The 24,318-nt window shown below is 38.8% G+C and overlaps 2 protein-coding genes across 2 annotated transcripts in view; both read right to left on the minus strand.

Moving 5' to 3' along the window:
* Best2 (bestrophin 2) overlaps positions 1–20,674 on the minus strand; it is a 31,704-nt gene extending 11,030 nt beyond the window's left edge. Inside the window, exons 1-4 of the mRNA XM_070656887.1 lie at positions 20,148–20,674; positions 8,121–8,231; positions 5,944–6,115; positions 3,436–3,565 (exon numbers count right to left, since the gene is read on the minus strand). Of these exons, the coding sequence (XP_070512988.1) occupies positions 3,436–3,565; positions 5,944–6,115; positions 8,121–8,231; positions 20,148–20,218 (484 nt within the window). The 5' untranslated portion in view covers positions 20,219–20,674. The remainder of the gene's footprint in view (positions 1–3,435; positions 3,566–5,943; positions 6,116–8,120; positions 8,232–20,147) is intronic.
* A 1,396-nt stretch (positions 20,675–22,070) lies between these two features.
* On the minus strand, positions 22,071–24,245 carry LOC139102814 (L-lactate dehydrogenase). Its single transcript, XM_070656956.1, has 8 exons — positions 24,172–24,245; positions 23,598–23,724; positions 23,366–23,483; positions 23,122–23,295; positions 22,876–23,049; positions 22,668–22,785; positions 22,465–22,588; positions 22,071–22,238 (listed from the first exon to the last, which is right to left on the minus strand). Exons 1-8 carry the CDS (start codon positions 24,243–24,245, stop codon positions 22,071–22,073), a joined length of 1,077 nt encoding a protein of 358 aa, XP_070513057.1.
* Positions 24,246–24,318: the final 73 nt, after the last annotated feature.

The raw sequence follows: 24,318 nt of genomic DNA on the forward strand, positions 1-24,318 counted from the left end.
GGTATCGATATTTATATGTATATCAACGCGATAGATTCGTACACGCATGTGCGTAAAGACCGTTGACCGTCGTAGAAATCTTATATTCCGAGAGTTCAACGCGTTTCTTTTCGTTCTCTCGTTTCCTTCATTTAGGTGAGCACGGTCAAGGTTCGACCTTCCCCAAGGCCGGTATCTACGTAACGTTACGTTCAGGTAAAGTTCACGGTTTTCTCGCTCTTTTGAGGCTAGTGACACATGACCCAGACGCGCTCTATAACTGTTCCTCGAGGGACTCGAGAATGTTGGAGAGTTCCACGAATAAAACGCGAAGAAATCCGTTATCTGCGAAACGTTAATTACCAAGAAGCCCGATTGTTTCCTTTCTAAAAGTCCAATCGCCGTTCGTGATATCCGCCAGCGAGAAAGCGCCAATTGTGTCACGAGCATAGTCGCGTGTCGAGCCTCTTATCGCGAGATTAATTAATATCGCAAGATTTCCCTCCTCTCGCCTCGGCTACCGTGACATTCCTCTGAAATCCATCGCCACCGGGCAATCTCGTCTATTTATCTATATCTCATCTACGACTGGACGGCGCGCGGCGTGTGCTTTCAAAGCTATCCGGGGGTAATTATTTTCTTGCGAATCGTACCCGCCGCCGATCCTTTCGCATAATCGTGGAGAAATTCTACCTGGAACAATAATTTGTGCTAAATATAGGTAACGCGTGCTGCGTGCGCATTGGCGTATTACGGTCGGCCAGTGAGCTTGTAAAAAGATAGAAAAAGATGATTAAAAAAAAAGGAAAAAAAAAAACAAAGAAGGAAAAAAATGAGGAAACAGATTCTCGAGTTTCTTGTTCTGCTCCTGCTACAAAAATGTGACTTGAGGATACCACCGATGGTGATGATGATGATGATGGTAATGATAATGATGATGACGATGTTGGAGATGATAATAATGATAATAACGGGTAGCAATAATTCTTGAACCTTCGCGACCAGTCAAGTTCCCGAAGAAGGCGAGACGACAGCCACGTATCAGAAGAGTAGTAGTCGGTTACCACCTGCAGTCGCGGTTATATTACGGTTCTCATTACGCTGGTTATATTTAACGTCTAGTCCCGATCTAACTGCAAAGAATTCTCGCTGATCTCAAGATAATTTCCACGATCGTTCATCCGAGCATCGTCTTTTGACACGATGATCGTTTCAAATAAGCCTAATAAGTTGCTCGCCGCGTACAGATTGGTACACAGGCATATTTTAAATTAAAGAAACAAAAGATAATTCTATCTAAGAGTCATTAACTTCAGTAAATGCATTTTTAGTATAGAAATAAGTCGATTCGCTTGTATTTAAAATGATTAAGCGATATCCGTGATGAAATTAGAAGGAAAAGCGCACTGTGCGCCGACGGTGAAAATCTATATCAATTGATAATTGCAAGGAGGTCTACGAAAAAGAAAGTAATAAGGATATGAAGACCAAGGAACTCCTCTCGAGAAAATCACGGGGACGTAGCCAATGATTATCGAGGAACCCGCGACATTAGCGCGTCGGATCGGCCGCAATCGCATCGAGTTATTTTTGTATGCACCGGGAGGAAGAAGCGGCACGCAAGAACGAGAACAGGATGAGAGGTATAAGGTAAAGGCAGAAGAAGCCCCGCAGCGTCTGCTCGCCTAGGCTCCGGGAATAAAAGCGGTGAGATGCTGCATCTGCGGTTGCTCCAGCCACGCGACTACAAAACAAGAAATTCACGAGGAAGAAAAGGAAAAGGACGTGGAACTGGCGCCGGCGCTCCGCGTTTCTAAGCGGTCTCGCGGCGTGCTCGATGAAAATTACCCGGACGCACGTGAAAATTGCCTGCCGGCGTGCGAGAGGCAGCCAGGCCGACAAGCACAGACGAGCGCGACCGCCGTCGCGGCGCCTGACGATTTCCAGATAGTAATTCACCGGGGAATCGGGTACACGCCGATTATTTCGACTACTTTCAAGACTCGAGTTTCGAGATTTCTTCTTGTCGCACTGTAATCACCCGCGATCGTTCACGATCACAGACACGCGACGATACGACTTTCTGCTCTTCGACAAATCTTCGGCGCGAGAGCTTCCGCCTCGCGTTATTCGGTACGTTCGAGACACTTATTTTTATTACTGTACGAATATTTTTAATTTATTATAACGAGAATAGGACACATGATATTTTAATTGAGACGAAATCAATTAAAATTCTTTAATTTTATAATTTTTTGAATATTACTGAGTAATTCTTTTTTTATTACTATATGTATAGAATTGAGTTTTAAGAATATGTAATTTCTTGAAAAATTTACACGCAAATACCGACGTAAGTCATAGCGGCAAATTTATTCTATGTCTTTCGCAATACTGCGTGTCAACGACCAGTCATCGGACACGTGCATGCATGAAATTGTTTTCAATGACGTCCGTTGCAATTTTGCATCGACATATACGCGCACACGTCGATGTATATGTCTTCTTAAAAGTGATATCCATTAAGTGCGGTCAGTTGTGCGGAAGTTTATTATCCGTCACTTTGCCATTAAATATCATAATGTGCAGTTTTAAATTCCACATTTTAATTAGGCACACAATAAAAAAAAAAAAAAAAAATTGATAGATCAGTCTATAGAAAATCCTTTCTTTTTTCTTTATTAAAAATTTGCAAATTTTATAATGCAAATACCTTTCGCGTGTAGTTCCTCATTCCTTCCTCAAAAAAGACAATGATCGTAATGTTTTAGCTTGCACAACGTGGGAATTGTTATATTTACAATGCGCATGCCGTAAAAATTATATCGGCGTTCCGTTGGCATTTTTCAGTTTCATCATTTATGTCGTTATATTAACGACTGTTCACCAGAAAAAGCTGGCTTCGCTTTATTTATAGATACGCACTGCATTTTTCGCACATACATTATTAATGAAACCGCGGCATGGAACATGTCGAGCAGATTTTGTTTCCACGATAGTAAAGAGTTTTCCTATTTAGATCTGCTCATTCTTCCGAGAGGCAGGTTTCTTCATCGTGCCGGCACGTTTCTTTCACGATGCCACCACAGAGTCAGTTATTTCCACAGAAGAGCGAGTTCTTACTGCAGATTCGAGCACTTAGTCCCTGATTTACGGATGGGGCGGTGTCCTTACGTTCGCGGAGCATTCGCGGTCTTCCTTATTAGAGGAATGCGAGCTATTTCTAAAGACAGGATCCGCTCTGACGAGCGAATAATAAGAAACCGAACAAGGGTACGCAGGCTCTTTTGATTTATCACAATTATGTGAATACTCGTAGTACAAACTAACCATAAAATATTCATAGAAGAAAATCACTCATATCACGCTACGATTAGAAAGTTCAAGATATCGTCTGCATCGTATTTCGCGTGTTAACGTTACTCAAACGTAATTTCGAAAATGTAACTTACTGACCTACATCCACCATATGCTGAAGAGTCGGGAAACGCCTCTTAACGCGAAGCGAAATCCTTTGCAGTGTAATGACATACGCGAGCACGGCATACCTCACGATATTGCGTCTCATCAATCGCCCCCGTTCATCCTGAAACACAGACAAAGATGCATCAATTGTATTTCACATCTTTAGCAAGCTTAGATAAACCTGTTTGGGCATGAATTTTCTTATTAATTTTAATTTAGCTTGCTTACGCAATGGCTTACGAATAACTCGCGTTAATAAATTGAATAATTGCTCGATTTGATTTCTTTAAATTCTCCACTTTAACGAAAATTTAATTTGCAATAAATCTATGTCAGTTAAGTGGCGTCAGCTTCAAAATTTGTTTTACCAAATGCCAGACACGTTTACACGTCTCGCACATACTTTCCCCTTATTCTCTTGGCCCGATGCTATGAATCTCCCTCCATTCTTTCCGCTATCGTTTTAAAGTGTTCTAATATTAGTTGGAGAAAACCCGACAATGCCTACTATTTCCCCCTTTCTCTCTCTCTCTCTCTCTCTCTCTATCTTTTTCTCGAACGCTGATGCACACTTTTGTAATCGATCACGCATTTTGCAATCCACACCGACGCGACGCCGCAATGGGCGCAATCGCGCTTGGAGGAATATCAATTTAATCGGAAATGATCGGCGATGTCGACATTTTGATTTTCCGTATGCTCGAATTGTCGCGATTCCTTGAAAAAAAAAGTTTGTTAAAGAAATACTAAAAAAATTTTTTATTCACAAATTGCAAAAGAACTCCTAGTTATTCGTCTTAAGATATCTTTTTTTCATGACTGCCGATACCTTCTACATCGCACATTAATTAATTTCGCCTCCGGAGAGGTTCCTTGCATTCTTCGTTGACAATGACGACGTGCTATGAACCTTCTCAAACACGTAAAGCTGTCATAAGAAATTACATCGAGATTTATTGATTAGTTAAAATAACGTGAAAAAATATTGAAAAAAAAAGAACAATAGCAATTCTTCATTCTGAAAATAATTCCTTTCTCTTTCCGCATTTTCTGAATTAAGTCATTGATCAATAATTATCTTTCCATCATTTTTCACTTGCACGAAAAAAAAAGAAAAAAAAACCGAGACAGCTCCTTCCTCGGAATTCTGCGACCTACTCGCCATGCATATAAAAATGTTTAGTTTGGCAGCTCGCAAACCCTTCTTGTGGGGAAAGGTAGCAGTCGGATCGATCGTCGTTTTGCATTCCAATTAGATTTCAATGAAAGGTGCAGCACAAAAACCCATGTTGACCACTGCAGTAACGCTCATTCACAAATTGGACATTCTGTATTATGCGATTACATGACCAGGCGTATGCATATAACTGTGGACACGTTCCACGGCTGAGGACTTTACTAAAGTTCCCATCGGGAGCTGGTTTGACAATTAGTCGATTCTTCAAAATTATATAATTCGTGAGAAAGTATTATATATTTTAATTTAATATTTGCTTGCAATATAAATTGGATATTTCGCGCAAATTTATCTATAATGTCGATTTAATAAATTGCTAAAGTATTTAAGAAGGAAAAGGAGATTGCACGAGGAGATAATTAAATCATTTAGTGGCGATTGATCTATTCTCGCTCTATTAATGTAACGCCAGGAGCAATTAGTGGCTGTAAGTCGACCACATATTGCATGAGTTTAACACTCGGTGACCGATAAACATATATTTCTTTAGAAATCAATTAAAGTAATGGATTAATTTAAAAAAAAAAGGAAAAATATATATATATGAGCGTGTGCGCGTGTGTATATATGTATATATGAGATGTGCATGACGTGCACGCGTAGGTTTGTCCTTCTTTTTCGCCACGGTACGTTGCACTTTCACTCCAACATTGAGTCATTGACCAGCGGTGGAAGCTTGCACCGAACCTGTCTTCGTTGTCCAAATTGAAGCTCTTTGTTTCACGACGAAATAGTCGTGGAATTATTTACGAAATAATTACAAGAAAATCTTTTTAAAAATTGTAACAAATAACATATGTACTTATTGTGTTTCGTTTCTTGCGTTCGTATCAGTCATATAACAAAAAAAAAAAAAAAAAAGCGAATCTGTCAGTGGTTGTGAAATAATGGGATCATTATCCTGTACATTTTTTCGTCTCTGGGCGTGACTGACTGGATTGGCACCTACTTAGGTTAACAACACCGAAACATGTCACGGCAATTCATTAGCGTAATGAGACTGAACGTAACACGAGCGACTACTTGAACCAAGGTTGCATCAATTAACGCGAGTCTTTTTTTTTCGAAGAATAATATCGTTTTGTTAAAAATAATTTAAAGCTCCCATTTTACATATCAAATAATGTGCTTTCTACGACACATTTACGATTCAGAATGGCATCTGTTCTTCCAAGAAGAACGCTTTACAGCCACTATATTTTTTTTAATCATATTTGAAATCAACAAAGGACACCTCGTCTCGATGGGCAGGTTTTACTTACATTTCCAGGAATGGCAGCACTGATGAAGAGAGCCAGATTATCTGGCCAGGGTAAAAGTTTATACTGCTCCCACCACCTCTTCACAACGAGACTCACGTAGAATCCTAGGACGAACGACATAGGTATGGACTCGCTGGAATTGCCGAAGTAGTATCGAATTTTTTCGAAAATTCTGAAACAAAAATTTCACGTAATTAACATCAGTTCTCAACTTCGATTTTTCGATCTTACTGTAGAATATCTTTTTACGAGGTTTTAATTCTATCAGAATTGTATAAAAAAAAAAAAAATAATTCGAGATATTAGTATGCGTTCGAATATTGTTAAAATTTACATGTTAGAATTTTTTGTATGAATTTGCATGCGCTCGAAGTGGAGCAAGGTTGTGATGATACCGCTTGTCATTCGAGCGAAGACAAAACCACCGGCATTACATGTCGCCGATCAGTATCGATAAGCGCAAATTTCCACCTGGTTTTCGCAACTGATTGCAAGCGAAAGCGTCTTCGAAGCGAACTTCGATTCCTTATTCGTTTTGCTCGTTAATATCGGTTATTGCCTTGCAACGGGTTATTTTAACAAGAGCGTAATCTCCGCACGCATAAAAGTAGCCGTCTTTATTTTTACGACTTCACACATCAATCCCGAACGATTAGCGCCGCGATTCCAGGATGTTTCAGCAAGTAGGTTTACGTCGGAATTTCCACGAATAACTGGCACTGTATGCGCACTCTTAAGGTAATATTGACTTACCGTTACCTGAACGTACAATATCACGGCCATAAGGAACTGATATTGATATCACGCGTAATCATTCAAATAACGACAGAACGATATCGAATGCTTTCCCCAAGAAAACACATTCAGCGCAATAATTTAATAACTTTCCAAAATTATATTTAAAATGCATAAAATCATTGTAAGAAATATTTATATGTGCATCAAGACGAAGACATTTCACATGTTCGTTCAAAAAAGGAAACTTGCTTTCAGATAAATCTGAATATAAAAGGAATTTCGGGATATTAATGATAGACGATTAATCTTGCAAACTACAGAGAGGTGCAGTCCACTCGGGCCTATTCAGTAACGCTGAATCGCTTGTACATCTTCACTCTGGATCCTAAATCCGTCTTAAACTTTAATCTCTGCAGTTCTAAATTTAGCACGGACGAATCGGAAACATTTAAAGGAGAAATCTTTTTACATCCTTATGCTTTCTTCTGACACTTCTTTATCGACCTTCTTCGCAGCCCCGCATAAATAACAAGTTACATTTTAATGTCCTTTTTTTTTAAAACCAAATATGAATGCTTGGTCCAACGCATTCCATGATACTGTCGTGATGTAGTACAAAACACATAAGAAAAAAAAAAAAACCAAAAACGAAGTATTGTACAGTAAGCAATCAGTCAATTTAATTATATGCATTTAAATCTGTTAAATATATGCGATCTTCATTGTCAGACCTTCGTTGCTTAGTTTTCCTATTTGCAACTGATCAAACATGACAAAGGAACGAAATGAACGAAGGGAAGGTTACCGAATATTTTGCGTGACAAAAATACAACAATGAATACTAATAAAACGAAGGTATTGTAAATTCCCTGGTGTTAGCCGATGATACGCGTGACCGTGATCAAAGTATTGAAACCTTCGGATTTGCTGGCGGGCCAAGGTTGATATTCCACAGGTTTATCTACGTCCATAAAATATAGTTATGGCAGATACGCTCACGCAACGGCGCGCAACAATCATTAAATTCGGCGTTATTTGTGATAAGAACGCGACAATCGAGTCGGTAATCAATGAAAAATATGAGATTAAATTACCACTTTTCTTGCACAATCGAAAGATATTGCCTACTTAAATTATTTACACACATCGTTCGGTATATTCTTGCTCTGCATTGCCTTGAATTCTGTTAAATTTAATTTTCTTCTTTTCTAAAATAATTCTACAAAATTAAAACTGTGGCTATAAAAGATCGCCATTGAATATGCGAAAAAATTTCATAAAAAAGAAAGAAAAACCGCGTAGTTGGTTTAACATCAATGTACGAGGATTGCATGTGGAAACATTTCCTTTCCTGTTTAAAACATCTTTAGTCTTCCGCTTCCTCGTGGAAAATGAAATTCGCGAGAATTACATTAATTCAGGTTATATTCTGTACTTACAGTCGTTGGTGCTCGCTCAACGCGTATCGATACGTAAAGTTGATGAGGTAGTACAGGAACAAGTACGCCAGTAGTTCTCGCCAGATCAATTTGTAAACGGAGCCACGCCATCTGAAATAAAAACCCGAGAGATTCACTTAAATAAATTGCATAAATATAAACGTAATAATTAGAAACCTACGAACTATGTCATTTTTCTTTTTCCATTTGCATGGAAGATAAATGATTCATTTACTAAAATTTGATAGTTGAATTTATGATAAGTTTTCATATTACGAGGTACGTTAATTTCAATATTGTAAACTCAGTATACTTTGCAATTTATCTATGTAAAATATTAATATACATTTTAAATGCGACTCTTACTCCAAATAAAATACTCTATTTTTCATTGCCCGTTTAACAGGTGACGTTAGTGGGGAAATTGTAAAATGACAAAATAGAATATTTATTTGGAATAAAAAATAAAAAGAGCATTAACTAACAGATATCGCGCCTCTTCAGAGGGAGAAAGATATGAAAAGTTCTGCCGGATATCCGGCGCATTCAGAGTAGCTAGCTTGCTGTGCTCACAAGACCGTGACAATTCTGAATGATTATTGTGTACAATAAATTCATTTGCGGCTGATAAAAAACAACGATCGAAAACGCGAAAATTCACGAGAATAATCGACACATGACGCGTAAAGTGAAATAACACATTGCGTTAAGCGCTTGGATCAAAAGAATTCCTCTAATGTGATTGTATTCCAATCGTTGGGATTGCGCAAACAAGATTATTTCCTTTCGATAGTGAGTCTTCTGCTCATTAACCAACCCGTAATTGCGGGAAACTACTAACCGTTGCCAGCTATATTTTTTTGACGCGCAGTACACTAATTAACATTGATAATCACACAATCGCAAATGGCAATTTTGCAAAAATAATCATGAAATTGGCACACACATTCTTACACGAGAGACACAATTACGCGCCTTTAGACGCCGATTAAGCTATTTGCCTAACGTATGGCAAACACTCGTTACCGTTGATTATTCATTGAACAACTTGACCGGGCTATTACTCGGAAATAAACGCGAATAGATTTCTTATTAAATACTAATAATAAGCACTTTTAAATGCTTCGCGGAATAAACTTATATAAACTGCATTCAAATTATTTATATTAGCTTGCAAGTCATAATTATTAATACTATTGTAAAGACGCGAGACGTGCGCCGGCCAGCGAGGAAGATGTCAGAATTTTATGAGCTCCTTTTAGCTTCACGCGTAAATACGCGACGAGTGGTTTGTTACGATATTTTGAATAACGGCGGAAGGATATTTGATTTATTTCGCTATATATTACTGTGCTAGTGGGTCATGGTAGGAGGCAATGTCCCACGTTTTTTTTTTTTTTTTTTTTTTATACGTACACGGCGGCACGCCCGCGAATCTCTTCACACATTTTTGCATGCGTATACGCACACGTGTGCATGCACACGGGTAACATAAGAGTCATTACATCGCATCGGTGTGGCTGCAATTGGGAGGAGCTATTCCATTGTTAATCAATCCACGACGACCTTCATCCGATTCGTAATTTCTTCCCAAGAGTGAGGGACGCTCATTTTTATTCCGCGCGCTACCTTTATTTTGACGAACGGCGTGCATGAGCGCTGCAAAAGAGATGCACGTCAGTTCTAGCGTTGTGGATTACGCGGTTTACCCGTCGCTCGTAAAGTTAAAATTAGCGCAGTGAGGCATATTTTTTTTTTTTACGATCGATGAGAGACGGTGTCTGTTTTCGATGCGGGATCGAGGAAGAAGTTAGGCCGTAAAAGTTGACGCGCGAGTGAACGTCAATGACGAGCTCTCGCGGTCTCCGAGTGAATGGGCGAACGTTCCGCGATGGTAGCCAGCCAGATGTCGAGCGAGTTTATGCAAGATCGTTATAGCACAACGCGGCAATTTACCGGCACTGGTGCAAAAGCGTTTTTCTTTTTAGTCCTTTCCCCGCGCGTTTCACGGTTTTTGCCGCGAAATCGGCCACGTAAATTCGTTACCGCCGCTTACTCCGCGGCGACCAATTTCTCACCACTACAGAAACACCCTAGTCACACAGATGAACGCAATTGCATAATTATATCGAGTGCTCTTCGAATGACGTTCAGAGATGTAGTGATGCTGAAAGGATCATTTTGTAATCATTAAACGATAACATCGCAGACAATACCACGCGATTGTAAAAAAGAGTGTCTATAAAAAAATTTTAATCTTTTAAACGTGCTTCAAATGCCTTTCAGACGTCTTTCAAAGATATACTGCAACGCACACAATTCTGTATGTTCGACTGTACAGAAAAATAAATCAAAATATTTGTGAAGATACAAAAAAAAAATCGTCCGAAAAAAAAGACGCGATGATCAATTATATCGAACGTTTCGATCGTGATACAAGCTGGCAGATCGATCAAAGAATTACGTAGGAAGCGACTAGTTCGTCATACTCGCTTTGGTATCACAAACGGAATGCAAAATATTACTGAAACGTGAGTCACTGCCGCCGATGTCTTGCGAGATAGGCAATGATAATTTACGTCTTCTATTATGTAGGAATTGAAGCTCCGCTGCCTAGATGCAACTCGCTTGACACCTTGTGAGATAGGAAATCTTTCGAGATATTAATTATAAATGAATGAATATAAATGTATAAACAATTATCTGACATACGTTGTTCCAATGTTTCGTTAAATGTTTCTATCGCTATTTCCTGGTGCAATGTAATATAATATTTACACGAACATTGTAGTTTTGTAGATAAAAAGATTAAAAAAAACGTGTCAAATTTCTTGGTTACGTTCACATTAGTCTTAATTATGATTAGCATCGTCGATTTGTATGAATGAAAAATATTACGCAAGATGACTTATAATCGTAATTCACATTAGCGTGTACCGCATTCTAGTCTTCGGAAGTACTGTCTGGTTTACTTCATCAGCTGTTAAGAAAAATTTCAAGAGCTCTCTTTTTTTCTTTTTTTTTTCTGTGCCGTGCGCAACACGATTGTTGCGAATAGCATTTATTCAGTGCACAAAAAGTGATTACATTTTCCCTGAATAATCAATGCAAGAAAGACGTGCGGATGACGATTTATTAAAAAGCTAGAATGGATGAGGTTGGCCTTACAACGAGCCGTACTGGTAAAAGGAAAATAGGAACCTAAGTCTCTGTGGACGGCGTAAAGTAACGGTTCACCGGTCAAGGCTCGCCAAGGCCTTTTATCGTTTTTACCAGCCAGACAACCGCGCGGTGTTGTAATTTCGTTTCTGTAATTTCTACTATGCCCGTCCTTCTCCATTTCTCCGCGTGGCTTAAATTTATAGTCACGCTCGGTGATCTTTTCGATGCCGGGAACACGTTAAATGGTATGAATTATCGGTGTTAAACAAACGCGGAAGCGGCACTTCTGTAACTTTAACATAAAATACGTAACATAACATACTTTGCGAAAACTCTGCTCTTTTATTACTTGCTGCAGGATAGTGTATTAATGTTCTTTTTTCTTTTCTTTTTTTTTTTATTAAATATTTTAACACAAATGTGCAAACGCGTATTATTCAAATAATGTACTGTCTGTTCTTTAAGATAAATTGTGTGCGTTGCGTGCATGCGTTGAAAGATGAGATGAGTCGGGTACAAGGTTTTGGGTGGGCTGATATGTGAGAACAATGAGACGGATCGGGTGAAAGTGATTGCAAAAAAACACTTTCGAAAATCTCTATAATGCATGAGCGGTGAAGTCACGCATTGCGAAATAAAAAAAAAAAAAATTATAACGTAGCGCGCGAATATTAGTAAGACGTGAAATTAAATTTATATATGCAATATTGTATTTTAATTTAATATACTTGATATACTATATTCTTGATATACTATATATGAGAAAAATAATTTAGAAAGCTCACACGTATATTTTGCACACGAGATATACAACATTGCCAAGAAATTATCTTCATAAAATTAACAGGTAGTTGCATTAAATATCTTTGAACGGCGATTTTCCTTCGTTAAAGTACATAATATCGCCGACATTGAGAACTTGGCTAACGATGAGCGGCAGTAATTAAGACGTTTACACAGCAAGTATCCTTGCTCGCAATGTGATGATTACGCCTGTTAACTTAGATAGAATAAAGGCGTTAATTTTTTTTTTTTTTTTCTTTCCTTTCTTTTATGCCGAGTAAAAATACTTATTAATGCATTTCTGCGAACACGTCCTTCGCAAGAAGCATGAAACTTGAACGAAAAAGAAACAGCGGAAAATAAAGACTGCCTCTTCAGGATGAGCAGAACTGCTCGCGTATGTTCGCTCTGAGAAAGAATACCAATAACTCAAACTCCGGCGAGGCGTATTCTCTTTTTCGTCTATTTTTTATGTCACGACTAACCATAAGACAATGCGCGGCATAGACTTCGAACGAGCAACAGTGATCTCACCAATGCAAGGGCGAAATTGAAATAGTTGCTCGAGAAGTTACATTTAATATAAAACACGAAATTCGTTACGTGGGTTGGATCCGCATTTTTTTCCGGGCATTGCCATCGAATCGCCAAACTCGAGGTCCGTTTAAGATATAATATAATTTCACCTGGAAGAAATTCATACGAGGAGTTCTAAAATTCTTTCAATTTCTAAACAGAAAATCTAAAATGACGCAAATCATAATGGCCTAATCAATAGAACACTGGCGTTATCTTTCTTATTTTACCAAGAAAAAAATAATTAGCGAGATAGACGGATGTCAGAGAAGTAATAATTGATTTCGATGATTTTACTGTTTCCGTACTTCCAAGAACACGATGACTCGCGCCTCTCTGTTACGAAGGGATAGCATCAATCGAGTAATTCGATAATTGTTACGTTCCCGGGCGCAGAGTTATACAACCTGGCTATGTTACGAATTAATTGATTTGCGAGAGGCAAATTACGAATAACATTGCCTGCGATAAATGATACATTTTCTTTTAACACCGTTAGACGCAAGTATGCTGAGCACGCGCAGCCTTAACATGCATTACAACTGTTACCTGTCACATTACATATAATATTACATACTTTGCAGATATTAAATTATGTAACATATATTTTTAAATATAAAGATAATGAGTTCTATATATATATATATCTACAGCGTTTAATTGTTGCGCGTTATAGAGTTTATGAGACCAATGATTTGCGGCTACTCGCACATTACGCCACTTTTAAGCTCTCAATCAGAACAAGTTTAGGTAAAATATTGCGGTTTATTATTTTACGCACTTAAACTTTTTGTCCTACATCTAATATCCCACCGTAAAAGCCGGAGTGCCGCTATGTACACGGAAATTATGAGACGGCTGCTAACATAATTTCAGGGAAAAAAAAATAGAAAAAAAAAATACACCAGCGCACTTTTCGACACGTAGAGCTAGAAGGAGCGCTGATTAATGGCACGAAAGTCTCGGCGCGACTCTTGCGCAGCACGGAAGTACACAAATCGTCCGAGTGCTACGAGCGAGAGTCAGCTTCCTCCGGGTTTACATAAGGAATGATTAACATCAATCGCGGCTACTAACGAATTAATTACGCTGCGTGATAAGCTTGCGCCCATCTTGGCGCTGAAAATTACACTCGAGCGTGTAGCAAGGCCGCGCCTTACTCGCGGCTGCAAAAAGCGACCAGCGTTCGATTGTTTTGGATTCTTAATGAGTCGACGTTGCCTTAATGATTTTATTATTAATTGTAAAAAAATTAGTCACGTAAATATGTAATCGGCAGGCCACGTGTGCAAACGTACCATGATTCTCAAAAATTTAACTAACAATAAGTCAAACAGTCGATTTACATGTGCACATCCGTAAGTTAATATATGCATACACTATATTTATTATTATTAAATTTATTAATTGAATTCTATTATCATTGGTCAAAAATTATTATTACATTTTTTACTTTAAAGCTGCTGAAAATGACTATTGAATAAATTAATTGGCAATCGAATCCAGAAATGATGTAGTAAGGTCTTTTCCACGACCGCGGACCATGAAGATAATTAAGTATCCTGGCACAACTACGTTTGGAAAGCGTTATACATACCGATGAGTCTGATTGACAGTGACATAGTTACGGGCAGCCTTGTATTTTAAGTCGCGACGAAAGAAGTGCGACGGTTATGCGTGGCCAGTAAATGCTGATGCATGTTTTTTGTTTCTTTTACATTACGTTATCAATTTGCCAAACAAACATTTTTAACACGATTATAAAACGTGCAGAGCAAGCACGTTTTACCTATCAATAAATAAAATTTCTTAAATTATATGGCTTTAAAATTTATTTAAAGCGTGCAATATAAGAAGTTAACATGTATGTATACGCTTATCCGTTAAGCAAAAGAGAAAAAAAAAAAAAAAATTGCTGGGTGACATTTTTAATCTTTTGAAGTTTCCGGTAATAGCACGATTTTGCAGTAATTATGAATGATAGTCGGATAATTTTCACGGACATTTGTGGAGTGCTAAACGCAATTGTCGGCTGATTTATTGACTTGGTCTGTATGTTATACAATACTTGAATTATGATTCTAACAGCTGTCACGGATATCTTTAAAAATATCTCGCGAATGATAAACAGATTTGCTACGGATTATGATTTAACTGTATCAGTAGATAAATCAAACTGGCCATTTTTCACAATCTCATTCCGTCTCCTTTAAATTAAATCAGAATTTTGCAGTGAAAAAAATTTTGCAAGAGCCGCTGCATCCTGATCAACGAATTTGCCGAGGGTCTTTCTCCCCAGCCATCGTTTACTTTTCGGAAAGATACCATCGTCAAGGCAACAAATTGTAATTGATTCTTTGCTCTAAACAGGATAATACCAATGCAGGCAACAAGGACGCAAGACTACGAAACGTTGCATAACTAATACTAGTCACGCTTCACGGCATGATGTTTCATGTTAGCCCTCTTTACCAGATTTTTTCTTAGGATTCGCTTTTCCACGGTCGTAAGATTATAAAGTACTAAACGAGAGAGTCGGTATGCGATATTAAAATTTAGAATATTTATAACATCGATATTTAGCGCGAGGGGATTATCTTTTCTCGATGCCTGTTGAGAAAATGTAAAGTTATGTGGCTCGACATTTTAATTAGAAATTAAGCAAAATTAAACGCGCAACGTTTCAAAGGATTGTACGGAACGTCCGCTTCGTTGTCGTCTCTTACGAGATAAACGTCCCTGTGGCATGTCGTTTAACTCACGTACGAGACATTCGCCGAGACGATCAAGGACCAATGGAAATTTTCGATAAGATTTCACGGAAGAAAGAACGAGTTCTTCTGCCCTCGAGTGGAAGCTAGTGGATGAAGGCATTTTGCAAATTGCACGCGAGGAAACGCTATTGAATAAAAATATCAGATTGCGATCTGAATTAAAGAAATTTTATAGATATTCCGAAAATATGCATAAATTTGCGAGGACTCTGGAGCTTGAGCATATATTAAAGATAACGGCGGTGGCAAAAGCGACTTTAGGGTTCAGGCGATTTAACGCGCCATGCAATGGGTTATGAAAAGTAATATTTGGGAGCATGCTTACACGAGAGGTCGATGAAAGACAAGTGAGGTGAACGAAATGTGTGTCACGCGATCGAAGTGCAGTGCGCAGCCAAGTGCGAACCGCCGCCAACGCTCGCGCACGTCTTCTCATTGTCATTCGATGTGGTGCAAAACGAGCCGCAACGGGTGCAAGACGGCGACACGATAGAACCCATCCATCTCGATTCACATGCTCGAACGTGACCAATCATTGTACTCGTCCCGATGCGAATAAACCGCAGAAAGGCTTTGCGGTCTCGATAAGGCAAGTGAGAGATAAACTCTGGCCTAGTTCTCCGCGAAATTAGATGAGCGGTATGTAAAAATTATACCGAGAAGACACCTCGGTGTTTACGCGTTGAAAAAGTAGCTCAAAAATGCGAAGAAGGAACAGAAATTATTTTTGAGAGAATTATACAAAAGGAAGAAGTAACAATTGTATAAAATATATATATATATATATATATATATATATAAATTACGAATACTTAATAAAAAATATTCTGTGCGCGTGACTTTTCTAAAAATTTCAATGCTAGTTAAATGGATGTAATTAAACTTGTCTCACATAATTATTGCACACAACTCTATATAAATTTAATAGATTAATAGTTTCAAATAATTTCAGACTTCTTTCCAGTTTTAATCGCGTTAATAATCCGATAAATTTGCACGCCTGTATTTTCCTTATTTCAAAACGGCATTTTCAACACACGCGTGTCTTATTTTGCGTCCTACATAAAGTACGTGACGATTCATCACGATTGGCCTATCGTTCAGCGACGCGCGCTTTTTCATTTCACAACGAGCTGTTTGTAATTCTGTAAACATCTGGGCAAATTTTGCCAACCTTGCGTATCTCGTTTGCGTCGAAGGCAACTCGTTGTTTCGCTGATTTATAGATCCGAAATCGATTTCCCGTGCCTTCCTGACGAATCTGCAAAAGCGAACGCGGCAACGCGAACGGCAACTCCACGGCGGCGTGAAACCGTTCTTGCTTTCACGCGTACGATTCGTCGCTATGACTCTTCCGTTCATGCACCGCGTGTATTTCGCGCGAGTGATCGAGTCAGCTGTAATATTAGCGCGTATGCAGGCACAATTGTTGCAACAAACGTCATACCTCGAGCGATAATCGTCGGGCATAAAAATGCTTTAGATTCTCATTTCGCTTTTGTGCGTCACGCGACAATGACACGCTATGTTCACCAAATATTTTTTACCCGCGCGACCATTCACCGTCGAGTCCTAAGCGACAAGCAGAAATATATTTCCTTTTTTGTCTAATTAAAAAATAATAAATCGCCAAATAAAAATGAAACGGTGCATGGTAATATTAACGACAGGGTAAAAAAAAAAAAAAAAAAATAGAGAAATATTGAATGATAACCCAGAATCATCGATGGAATTCTCGTTGATTTAACCTTCTCAAGAAGTCGGAGGAATTGGCCCTTAGCCATGCACGTAGACGCACACGAACGTCTATCCGCGGCTCAAAAATCGTCCTAACGATCACATCATTAACCTCGTAACAGATCTGCTCTACGTGTGAGAATTTGCCGGCACGATCGTTTTATCGGCGTACTGGAAAAGCAGGTAAGAGGATTTTCTATTCCTGGATATAAACGTACGTATTTATAGTACGTTCCGGGGACTCTCCTGGGTATTTATAGATTGGCGATCGCGCTGTTCCTTTTTAACAGCAGCACCGGTAGGCGGATAAGAAAGCTGGTATGGGTCACCGCGGAAGACTGTAATGAGAAAAAGGAGAGCTACGCGTTTCGCCGTGTCTAAACAAGCAAAACGCTGGCAATGAAATATCATGGAGCGGAATTGCCCCGCTTTGCAAATAGCATAGATAGCAGATAATTTTTTTCCTTGTAAATAGCACCGTATCGGGACGAACGTGCCATTAGCGATCTTTCAGAATCGAGGTAATTCCATGCAAAATAATAATTAAAAAAAAAATTTTCCAAATTAACAGCTGTCGTACGTAAAGTTAGATTTAAGATTTCGAGAATCGGGAGAGCGTATAAGAGTACGAGAGACACCTCTTTGCACCTCGAAGAGCGCAGCTAATCGTAACTTCCGCCGATTTGAGAGAACCAACTTATGGTGCACATGCACACGCGCTCTCGTTTGCACGCTACCACGAAAGATTTTCTATTCCTGGACATTCCAGGGTATTTATAGACTAGCTGCTGTCGTCTTTCCTTTAACTGCTGCGGTGTTGTGGTATAACGCGCATAGGAAAGCGAGATCTTACGTGAAAGCCGTTAAGGCCATTTCCACCGAGGCGTATAGAGAGAAACTGAGACTTCGGAGCATCCACTAATACCGCAGTGTGTAAAGGTCGTGGAAATGCCAACACATGGGCTTGAACAAGGACACCGCGAATAGTAATAGAAGATACCGTGCGATTAGATAAATTTCTGGCCACCGTAAAATCCGCGAAATAACGTTAATCACGATACATTGCCGCTGAAACACTCGACTTAATCAAGCGGTCCTGTTTCCCGTTTTATCTGAAAATTTTTCAGCGGCTATTGTATCCAAATATTTCGGATTATTCCCATTAAAAATTATACGTTGGCATACATTGTCACATTATTTTGCATATCTACATTATATTCCAAAAACATTTCCATGTTGCATAACATTTAATTCTATACGTAATTGTCAAGACCCGCGTAGACGTTCTCGACAAGCATTGATGTCACCGATTACACCGATTTACGAGAATGATTATATAACGACTTCAAACGAACAAAAGAAAAAAAAAAAAAAAAAAAAAAAAAAGAAAAAGAAGAACTTTGTAGTAATAATTGCAAGTTACAGACGTTAATATATGTATGTACTGCAATTGCAAAACGATCCTAATATTCTAGTTTTTCAAGTATTATCAGTCAAGTGTGCAGAATGTACTAAGATACGTTTAAACGTATCTTAGTACGTTTTATTCGTTAAAATTTATTTTTTTTTATTAAATTAATGATTGATTATCAAATTTAACAACTCTCTTCGTCGTTCAAAAATTCGAAAAAGTAAATGCAATATCCTTAATCAGTTTCTCGCATTCTATTCAAGTAAAACACCTGTGAGAGAAACGTAACATAATTTATATGGTATTCCCATTCAAAAGATACGACCTCGGCGTTGCTCGAACTCTGAACATATGGAAGATTTACACTTGCATACGAGTAGCTAAATTAAACACGTGTCCGGTCAATGTTGTCGTGTCAATCTCTCCAGAATAAACATTACCATTGTTATCTGTTGCATGGTAGATAAGCGACGCACAGTCTGGCGTACGGCAGTGCAATAATTTTCAGTGCCGATATATTCCAGGCACAGAGGCCGTGCGCGCCGCTACGTTTTAAAATCGACGTATCGGCGACCTTATTTCCTTAAAACGCGCGCGCAATCATTTACCGAACGCCATTTCTGTGCTAGCGGGTTTTACGTGCTCCGCCGCTGTGATTCGAACGTTTTCTGCGCGGTTGAAACATTTGGAACACTTCCGGACTCGGATATCTTCAAATCTACATTAATTCCTCGATGAGTTGCGAAACACGCGGGCTGAATAAAAAATTATTGGACGCTGCTGACAGATATACTAATGTTCGTATATTTAATGATCGCTTTGATGCTTTAATTAAATTAAAAAAAAAAAAAAACTCTTGCCCGAGGATATTCGTTTTTTAACTGTAATTGAATTATAAAGCGTGATCGTAGCGCACTAAGTCGAAAGTTAAAAATTGCATAATGATTATCTGGCGGGTTGTAAGGTAAAGTATTCATCTTACATAGCACACTGACAATAACGTGGGACGTCTTGACATCTAGAGCATCTAATTTCGCTTGTTATTCCGCACCGAAGGCACAAACGTCAGAGATATATGACGAAACGTTGATCCCCAAATAAATTCCGATGTTCCTCGACAAATTCGTATCACGAAACCGCGACATTTTGCAACGATCGCGGTGGCCGACAGCCGATCGTACGTTCGGGTCTCAATTGAAAATACCATCGGCATAATTTATGCGACGTAGCAAAAGTAAAAGTAGATCCCGCAATCTTTGCGAGGCGACGAGTGATAAAAACTTTCGGAGAGTAAGCTACTTATAATGATGGATAGAGCGTCGAAATATTACCGTCGGGTATACCACCGAAAAACGAGACTACCATCGTATTTGCATTCGACGGACGATTCAAATCGAAATACGCGGAAAGCAGACTAACCCAAGACTCCACCGCGCCTGTTACCGGTCTCACCTGTTAGCTGCTAGCGAGTTGACAGCTCCGGTGCCTGCGTCAAGCGCGGACCGCAAAAAAAAAGTCATACATTCATTCAACATATTGAAGCAAACTCTCGCCGAGTCTCGCGAACTAAGCGACGTTACTTACTTGATCAAAATCCTCCAGAAGCAACCAAAGCTGGAGCCGTTCGGCACTTCGCTCGCGTACGATATGGTCATCTCCCGTCTGATTGCGCGCACGCAATCCTCTTCCTAATTGCCGTCTTTTTCTTCTCCCTTCGACGCAGTATCTCTTCGCGTAGACGATCTTGCCCCGCGTACCGTATCGATGACGTTTACGGCAAAGATGCAGCACATTCGCGCACATGCGGCGCGCGCGAGCCGCTAATATTCCGTTTCCGACGTTTATAATTAATTTAATTTGAATGATGATTTATTATTGACACCAGTAGACCGCCACCGGGATCTACCTAGTCGCTCGCGATGGATCTAACATCAGGGAGATGTGTGATATGCGAATGGTTCAAACCAGCTGACTAGGTGGATCGACTGTCTACTGACTGAGCTCCGGTAAGGACGGCGGGACCAACAGAGAACGGGGTCCGGCTGTGCCACCTCCACCCGAGAGCCAGGGATGTGAACGTCACGATCAGAGCCCATTTCACGTTAAACCTGCTTAAAGCAAGTATTACGAGCATAACTAAGGCTAAACTCGAAAGGGAGAAGCAAATGGTAAGATAAACAAAATGTCTCTTTACGTTTTTGCCAAATATTTCAAGTCACTTTTGTTAAATAAAGTTGTTTCAAGATTACGAAATTGCATACGATTCAAAATTATTAGATATTAATCCACGGTGAATATTAAATGGCAATTACCACTTCTGCCTGCTATATTCGTTAAACTATCGAATTAGGCGCGCCGGTTTTACGATTAGATTAATCACAACTCATGTCCGAAGTTCAGCTCCAGAGTCGATAAAGAATTTATGTAACTCTGTTGCAAGGATCTGTGACATATGGCTTACACGGAATTCCTCTTTCAAAATCAACGGACACGCCTGGCCTTTCAAGTGGATCTGCGGCAAGTAAAAGGGGAACGGTTCAAAGCGCGCCGCTCGCCTACGCGGCGATATTAATGTCCAGAAGTTTCCATATTTCCTTGTTGTTTGCCGATCTGCTCTGATTCATCATTCTTTCCTTTATGTCATCATTAACCGTGTTATTATAATTAACTCACTTAATTCCAGACCGTTCAGCGGTAAATCGAAACGCGCGATCGTCTCGTTAAACAGGTTTAATTCTTCAAAGGAAAATCGGACTTCCTCACGGCCCTGCGCGAGGTCGTTCAAACGCAGGTGGACGCAGGTATATTAGGTATCAGGCACTTCCAAAACGCCATCTTACGCACAGTTATTGTATCCCTCTCTTACCTTGCCGTGGCCTAGCCTGCGGCGTAATCATGGCCTTCTGGTACCATCCACCGGTCACCTTTCGCTCGTTCACGCGTCGAGAACACTACGCTGACGTCGACTCTTACCGCTTTCCGCGAGCGTCGAATATTTATGCAACGGGAAAACCCGAAAATGTTCGGCCGCAAGTTTGCCGGAAGACTTTACTTGGAAATACAAAGAGGCTCGAATTGCGTAAGGCAAACGTCGGGTATTCTACACGTCGTCAAGTGTTAAAAGAGGTCATTGACGTCATTGCCTCGTCGGATTCGATTTTAAGATCTTGAAATCGTTAACGAAATTATATTTATAAAGATATTATCATTTTCGGCGACCATTCCGTTGACTCAAACTATTAAAAAATTCGAGACGACGTAGTTCGAAGGCTTCGTTCATGATTCTTGTTTTTATTTGCATAAATTAGCAATCGGAGCATTCGCGGTTGCCGCGTGTCTTTCTGCACGAGTCGGAAAAAAATTTGATTGTGTGGTAAACGGTTTTGTGGTGGCAGACGTAACGGGACGAAACGTTGAAACGAGCTATATATAATTTATTAAACGCGCATTTTTTTTTTTTTTTTGTAAGAAATTAAACACATTCTCACGATTTCTTCTCACGCACCACTACTTGATTTTGATGGTTTTCTGAACGTTGTGTACGACGTTCGCCGAAAGCTGAAACAGCTTTTTCTCGTATTCGGTTATGTGCATCCGTATTACTTGCGTGATACCATTTTCTCCAATCGCGCAGGGTAAGGACAGGAACATATCGTGGCACACATCGTGGTGACCCTTCATTAAATCGACATAGAACAGTATAATTACTATTTTGCACGAGATAAAATTTTTATTTAACATGAATTATTTGCATTAAAAAAAAAAGAAAAATAATAGTTTTATAATTACAAAAAAAATTATATTAAATTATTGATAGGTAAAATATTCGTTTAATATCTTTTTAACGCCAGAAACAGATTTTCCGAGATGAAAGTAAACGCAGTAATATACAAATTTATACCTGCACTAGAGTCGAAACTGGTATGATAGCTTGTGTATTGCGTAATATTGCTGTTATGATGTCAGCTGCAGAAAGTCCAATGGCCGTATTTGAATATCCTTTTAAACATCGAACCAAAGATCCTCTTAAAAAATGAGTAACATAAGTATGTATACATTAGAACAGAGTTTAATTTTTTGTTTAATTAAAGTGATGTAACATACGCTTTTACCACATCTTTCGCTATTTCAAACCACTTTTCATCGTCTGTCTCTAAGCCGATATTTGGGATAACATCGCGGAACTGTACTCCCGCGACGTTCACTCCGGACCAGAGCGGAACTAGGAAACACCGAATGATAAATTAGGTTTAATGCGTAACGTCGCCTTTCTCCCCGTGTCATATGTCACAGATCGATCGACAGAGCTCACCCATGCTGTCCCCGTGTTCACCAATTATGTACGCCTGTACCGAACCCGGGGCAATTTGCAACCGATCAGCAATCAGGTAACGAAATCTTGCGCTATCGAGATGAGTTCCACTACCGATTACTTGATGAACCGGAAGTTCACTTAATTTCCAAGTAACCCATGTCAAGATATCGACTGCATAAAATAATTATATTTACATTTATTTAACTAAATGTTTGAAAAATTGTTGAATTAATTAATTTTAACCTGGATTAGAGAGAACAACGAACACCGCATTCGGACTATAATTTATTAAAGGTGGTATTATAGTTTTCAATATTTCTGTATTTCTTTTTGCTAGGTCGAGCCGCGTTTCACCCTTTACTGGTCGTACACCCGCGCAAATAGCTACGACTTTCGAATTACTCGTCACACAAAAATCTGAAGAAAAAATAAAATAATTTTTGCATTCTTATATAAAAATAAAAAAATGCTGTAATAAATTAATTACCTGTATCATACTCGATCTTTGGGTTACCTATAAATACGGAACCGTGGCTAAAGTCCATTCCTTCGCCTTCTAGTTTATTAGGAAAGACATCTACCATTGCAATATGTGAAGTAGTTCGCTAATATTTTATAAAACAACAATAAAAACTAACAGAATATGTTACAAAATTTAATTTTTAATATTTTAATTTTTTATCTCTAAAATATAAATATATAGAACAAAAAAAAAATACTTGGAAAAGTAGTGAATTAGCGAGAGCAACTCCGACCATTCCGGTACCAACTATGGTCACTTTATGGTCGCAATCTTTAATTGGTTCAGATATTTTGCATAAAAGTTCTTCCTTTAAACACGGTGAACTAAAAAACATGGTAAAAAAAAAATTTAAATGGCATTTATAATTTAAAGATATAGAAACAAGTATAAATCAAATATAATCCAAAAAATTATTAAATTAGTATTTTAAAAAAGTTTGAAATTAATTTTTCTTACACAAAATTAAATGTTTTCTGTAAACTCGAATTGGAAGTCGCATCTTTCCCAAAAGATTTTCCATTATTTCCGAAGATCTTTGCCAATATCGTTGGTGGTAAAGCGCGTGTATATCGGTTTCTGATCAAGTTTTTTGTCAATGTCACGCATGCAAAATTTCTCAAACATACCGATAGCAACGAGTTTGACAGCAGAGGTGATAAAACCATTGCTTCTGTCACTCATCGGTTTTGTAAACGTCGCACGATCGTTTTCAGCCACGCCCGTCACATTGCATGAAACTGGTTTTTTTTTTTCTTGAAAAGAGAGAGTACACTGATAATCGATCAACATAACATTCTTGGCATACAGCCATCATGTCGATTTGCCAATTGTTAAACGCATCCATGGTTACTAAAATTTATTATTTATAATAGGCGTTTAAAAAAAAAAAAAAGAAGATAGGAATAAAATACGAGATT

Source organism: Cardiocondyla obscurior, linkage group LG05, assembly GCF_019399895.1.
Source record: "Cardiocondyla obscurior isolate alpha-2009 linkage group LG05, Cobs3.1, whole genome shotgun sequence".
NCBI lineage: Eukaryota > Metazoa > Arthropoda > Insecta > Hymenoptera > Formicidae > Cardiocondyla > Cardiocondyla obscurior.